This window comes from Manacus vitellinus, unplaced genomic scaffold (assembly GCF_001715985.3).
Source record: "Manacus vitellinus isolate BGI_N305 unplaced genomic scaffold, ASM171598v3 scaffold_40_pilon, whole genome shotgun sequence".
NCBI lineage: Eukaryota > Metazoa > Chordata > Aves > Passeriformes > Pipridae > Manacus > Manacus vitellinus.
Genome location: NW_021940541.1, coordinates 2,384,978 through 2,390,676, shown reverse-complemented (window position 1 = coordinate 2,390,676; position 5,699 = coordinate 2,384,978). Strand labels below are relative to the sequence as shown.

Below are 5,699 nucleotides of genomic sequence, written 5' to 3'. Positions count from 1 at the left end.
GTTCATCAATTTTGATTGTTTTGTTCCCTTAGCAAAGTTAATTTAAACATTTAATTAACATTAAAAATTTAATTTAGGTTGACTGCTGTGACGGGGGAAGGACATATCATGTTCTAAAGCTTAGAGGCCTGTTAAACTCATTAAGTTGCAAGGTTTGAGAGGCTCATCAGCATTTTTTTTATTGTTCCATACATTTTTTGTGGGAAAACCAGAGGAAAGCAGTAACAAGGTTCAATACACTGTTCTTTTAACAAAGAAGCAGGAGGAAGAGGTGATGCCATGGGCTTTGCAGGCAAGTGGAAGATATCGCTGCTAATTTATTCTCCTAAAATGCAAATTTTATGGATGCTGGGAGTTTTTATTATGGTTCTTAATGATTCCTATGACCTGTGATACCTGCCAGTGAACCTTAGCTGGGAGCAAAGCCTCCACCTGGGTGCCCTGCAGACAGAGGAGAAGCCAGAAATGTCAATTGCCACTTGTTCTGTTAAACCTGATTTCCTCCAAACCTGAAGTGAGAATATATAGAACGTATCTGAATCTCCACATACACTTTCTGCATGCAAATCACAATTGTGGTGTGTTAAATTGCAGCCTGAAGAGCCAGAAAAAATAAACAGAAAGAAGGGAGAAGCAAATATGAGGGATTGAATCTTCAGGTAAAACCTTTTCTGTGTGTCTGAGGGGTGGGCAAACCCCTTGAGCCCCGTTCTGGGACGGTGATGTCTCAATAATTCTTACTTAAGTGCCATCTGCATCACCAAGGAGGTTTAGGTTGGATATTAGGGAAAATTTCTTCCCAAAAATTATTGTCCAGCCCTGGCACAGCTGCCCAAGGCAGTGGGGTAGTCCCCATCCCTGGAGGGATTTAAAAAGCCTATAGATGTGGCACTTGGGGACATGGGTTAGTGGTGGCCTTGGCAGTGCTTGGGACTCAATGGTTTTGGGAGCTCCTCCAACCTAAACTCTTCCACGTTTTTTGGGTTTTTTTCATGTGAAAGCTGTTGGTGGTTGGTCAAAGCTCTTGAAAAGGTGGAATCTTCTCTGTGCACCTCTCATGTCCAGAGCTTGTGAACCAGAAATGTGGCAAAATCCTCTCTTTTAGAGGAATGTGATAAAGCTGAGCACAGAAGGTGCTGACTAGGCACAGTGGAGGGTCACCAGGAGGTCAAACACTCATGATTTAAAAAAACTAAGTTAGTAATGCATCAAAGTTTATGGCTGAACATGGAAATCCTGGACTTTTATCACAAGCCTGTTCTTGTCCCTTGTCTTCACAAGCAGAGTTGTACGAAGGTTAATTTTGTATGAAAATGGAGTTAAACTGAATGCAGATGCAGTGAAAGCTGACACCAAACTAAGCTTGAGCAGAATCCACCACAAAGTGCTTTTCTTTGCAGCAGAAACACGGACTAATCCTCTTATCCTTGGAGTTGGAGGTCCTGTAGAGTGGGAACGGGAGGCTCGATTCAAACCAGAGGATTTTCTCTCTGAATAAGAGGACACAGACTGAATATGCAAATAGTGTTCTCCTGACGGGTTTTCTTAAGGGATTGCTGACTGCAGAGTTTAAATGAGGCTAATTTATCCCTATTTCTCTAGCCCTGCTGGTCCTGAAGGATCCTGAAGTACTTCACCAGCAACTACAAACACGTCCTTTTTAAAAGTCATTGAAGAGTCATTGGATTATGTCAACCACTGACATGATCAGCACCACCCTGGACAGTGGGGAACAAATTGTCAATCACAACCTGGGATCACATCACGAATTTTTCTATAAAAACTGGTAAAGACCCTTACATGCCTTTCTCCCAGTCTTACCTGAAGATATTCCAGCTCTCTGCCTCCTGGAATTAGGTGCATCTACATCAGGAGACTGACTCTGTACAGATAAACCACACAACCCCCTAGAATGTCACACAGTTAAATTTGTTACAGTAACAAATTATGCACTCAGACAGCAAACATTTACTGCATTGGAAATTAACACCATTTATTGAATAAACTTAATGTCAGCTAAGATATGTCTCCATGTAACAGAAGAAATAAGTGTCCACAGGACTTTAGTTCAAAGAAAAACACTTAAAATTTGGGTGCATTAGAAACCAAGCATGTAAATAAAAAAGGGGAGGAGAAAAAGAAAAATATATATATATATTGTTCTGTATTGTTCTCTGTATTGTGGCTGCTCTGAGTATAATAAGATTCTTTAAGGAACTTTCTACTTGAAGTGCAGTTTTAGTGTTTCTCCCTCGCTGCCAGGCTTTCCAAGGTCTTAACCTGATCTATTGGAAGTGGTAACAAACTCTCAGAATGTATTTTTGAAATCCTTAGACCTTTGCCCAGGTTTGCTGTGATGATCCAGACGTAACAATAAACCCTCCCGAGAGACATTTAATGGGACACTTTAAATGAAATCACTTGGTGGTTTCATAATGGCAGCTGAACGTGTGTTCTTGCCATTTGCCCATTTAAGAAGAAGAAAAGGCCAAACAAGGGCCAATTAGTCATAATAAAATCAGCTTTGATGACATTTTCACTCCTGAACTCTGGTATAAAATGGTCATCTAAGAAAGAACTGAAGGGATGTGTGAGGAATTTGGTAATAGGACTGCATGTACGTACGACACACTCTCCTGAGTAAAAAATGAGCAGGTAAAGACACTGATGGTTACTTGGTTTATGGAGAAAATATGCTGGGTTTCTGTGTTTTTCTCTGTATTCACCTAGTTTTGCTTGATTTTGGTTCAAATTTTAATTAATCTCATCTTTTCTTTGGAGTCTATGCAGGTTAAACTTTGTTTTCCTTCTTTGGATCTCAATGACATTCGTGTGCTCGGGTTACCCCGTTGGCCCTTCCAAGGTAAGTCACACTCCCTGCTTACTCCAAGATGAGATGCTTCATTTATTTCAAATTGCTATTTTATTTAAGTTAGTTTTGTTTGTCTGAGTGCTTCTTTGTTGTTGTGGCTTTTTTTATGAAATGAAAGAAGTTCCTTGCATTAAAGCTATTGGTTAATTATCATTACCTAATTTCCCTGGAGTATAACCCAATTTTTGCTTTAGTTATTAATAAAATATGCAAGCCTCTAAAATAATCATGTGAGAGATCCAGTGCATATTTAATGTGGAGTGTGGGGAGCTGAAATATTGTATGGAAGATAAAAAAACATAAATCTCTTCATCTAAATTCCTCATCTATATCAAATAGGTAGAATTAGATACATGTATTAATTTGACTTGTTTATAAACCAGTTAATTTATTTGTCAGTGGGTAGGTAAAGTTGAAATTCTTATATGAAGCTGTGGAGAATTATTGCATAGAATCAGGAGTAGAAAGTTGATTGAACTACGAGAGAAAGTAGAACAGCCTGTAAAGCTGAAGTGAGCAGGTTAGTTGAATAATATTAATGTCCTTTCCATGACAAATTGCTGGCCAAGTCACCCAGACACTATCCAAGACTTTCCCAACGTGGAATGAGATATTTTATTTCTAATGATGACCAATTTCCCTCCTCTGGACAAAACCTTCCTTACATCCCTGTATTTTATTGCTGTAAATCACCTCTAGGAGCCACAGCTCATATTTCTGTGTTTCCTCTGGTGTGTTTTGCATCATTATCTTTTCATTAAGGTGATCTGCTGTTGTCAGAATTTCTGGCTACTGGCTACTATTTTATGGATGTGAAATCCCTGTTATCCTTAAAGTATCCATTGCCTGGCTCCTCTCTCTGTTTTACTTCTGTAAATGCTGAATCATCTTTCATTTCTGATCATGGGTAGTTTGGGCACAGCTTGATCTGAGCAGCCACTTTTCCTCCTGGATCTCTTTATGGCAGTGATATCATAGGTAAAACTGAGTTTAATTATTGCAATACATTGAATTTATTTATTCGATTTCAAGATAACAGTGATTTCCTCAGTAAGGGAAGTCTAGGGAGGTAGCAGCTAAAAATTCAAAGGGGAATTTCTCTGTGCCTGGGTTGTTGGTTTTTTTTTTTCATAAAAAAAGTGTTTCTTCTTGTTAGGGAGAAAATTCAGTCTGGGGAAACTCCTCATCTGTGACAGAAGGGGCTGGGACTTGCTCTTGGTTGTTAAGAATCATTAAACAAACAAAAAAATATAAAGTACTAAACAATATTAAATAAAAGCAGTAGAATACTGAATTAAAGCTAGTAAATCTAAATTTTATTCCAGTGAAGGCAGGGGTTAATCCTATGGCTTTGCATGGAACTTTTAGAGATGGAAGAGTATTGTTTTTAGATAGATAATCAACCAGCTGGGAGATCAGGATATGGTGAAAGATGCACACGGCAACTATAGACATGCCAGGAAATGTTTTGCTTTTGTAATTCAATGATAATTCAAATGCAATTTAATGTAAGGGCAGTTTAAATCTGGAAAAGTTTCTATGTAGTTTGCATTTTTATCCTTTAAAGTGCAGGTAGAAGGAATGTGTCCAGAAACCTACATGGATTTTTATCCAGAATTTTTAAAATTCCTATTACTATATTTTCATTATTAAACTTTACTACTACCATAACCACTCATACCTACTGGAAATCTTCCTCTCCCAGATTTCTGCTTTACAGATATTTTTGTTTTCTCTTACCTGTCATTTAAGCTACATAACTTCACACAAGCTACAACAAGATTCTATTTCATTGTTCACTGAAAAAATCTCATTTTACAGCAATAAACACGGATGCCATTCCAGGGAAACTGTGTCACATGTCACAAGTGGTCACCATCACAGAAAACAATTCCTATCATACTGTGAATGTAATTGTATCAGTATTTTATACCAGAAATGCAGTGAAGATTTCTGGAAAACGATGAAAAAAATCTGATTTTCAGTTTGAGAAATCCCTAGCAAATAACAGTTCATCCTTGTCACAAACAATAAATTGTTTTTGTGTTTCTACTTTGCTTTCCATAGTGAACAAGCCCTGGCAAATACACAAATCCATAATTTTACCTTGTCTTATCTGTCTTTTTTTTTTTTTCCCCCTTGTTTGCTTGTTTTTTAATCTCCAGAGCAACAATCCTTTTTATTTGAATTGCCAGCTGTATGGAAAATCTGATTATTGCCTGCTCCTGCTGAACAGCTGCTTAGCCAAGGTGGGCAGGGATGAAGAACTGGCTCTTTTAAAGCCTCACCTGGAGACACCTCTCGACAAAAGGTCCTTTCGCAACGGCGTGGGATCGGGAATTAAAAAAACTTCCTTTCGAAGAGCAAAGTCATGAACAAGTGCCCCCAGCCACGGCCCCCATTTTGACATCTGATGTTTAACTTTGTGCTTAAAGAGTTATTTTGATGCTTTTCTAGGATCAGACCAGCCCGTGTCCTCAGCATGTAACCGGGTGTTTGTTCCCGAGCGCTCGAGCCGAGCGGAGCAGATGGGATTGCTCGGAACGGGCTTTGTTCTCCAAGTTACAGTGTCATAAAGTTTTGTCTTGGAATGAATGTTTTCAGTTGGTTAATTCCCCTTCTTTGTAAAGCTACAGATTTAATCAAGTTGCTTTTGATTAATACCAAGATAATCCTATGCTATGAGTAGATGTGTGTTCGCAGCCTGTGGGGAGGACGGCGAATATTATTCCCAAAATCCCTCCTCTCTGCCATAGAGACAAACACGAGGCAATCCTCTGCTTTCCTGTCCCAAATCACATTTACTTGAAGGCAACTGCTCTGGCAA

General features: G+C 38.7%; 1 protein-coding gene across 1 annotated transcript; it reads left to right on the top strand.

Moving 5' to 3' along the window:
- Window positions 1-1,688: 1,688 nt before the first annotated feature.
- Window positions 1,689-5,445, top strand: NPS (neuropeptide S). Its single transcript, XM_008928541.3, has 3 exons — window positions 1,689-1,786; window positions 2,782-2,863; window positions 5,038-5,445. Exons 1-3 carry the CDS (start codon window positions 1,689-1,691, stop codon window positions 5,245-5,247), a joined length of 390 nt encoding a protein of 129 aa, XP_008926789.2. The 3' UTR covers window positions 5,248-5,445.
- The last annotated feature ends 254 nt before the right edge of the window (window positions 5,446-5,699 follow it).

What these genes read in the sequence shown, in the direction of transcription:
- NPS (XM_008928541.3), top strand. Translation starts at nt 1,689, where the DNA reads ATGTCAACCACTGACATGATCAGCACCACCCTGGACAGTGGGGAACAA. An exon ending in GAATTTTTCTATAAAAACTG is followed by an intron (nt 1,787 to 2,781) that starts GTAAAGACCCTT and finishes TTTTCTTTGGAG; the next exon opens with TCTATGCAGGTTAAACTTTG. An exon ending in ACCCCGTTGGCCCTTCCAAG is followed by an intron (nt 2,864 to 5,037) that starts GTAAGTCACACT and finishes TTTAATCTCCAG; the next exon opens with AGCAACAATCCTTTTTATTT.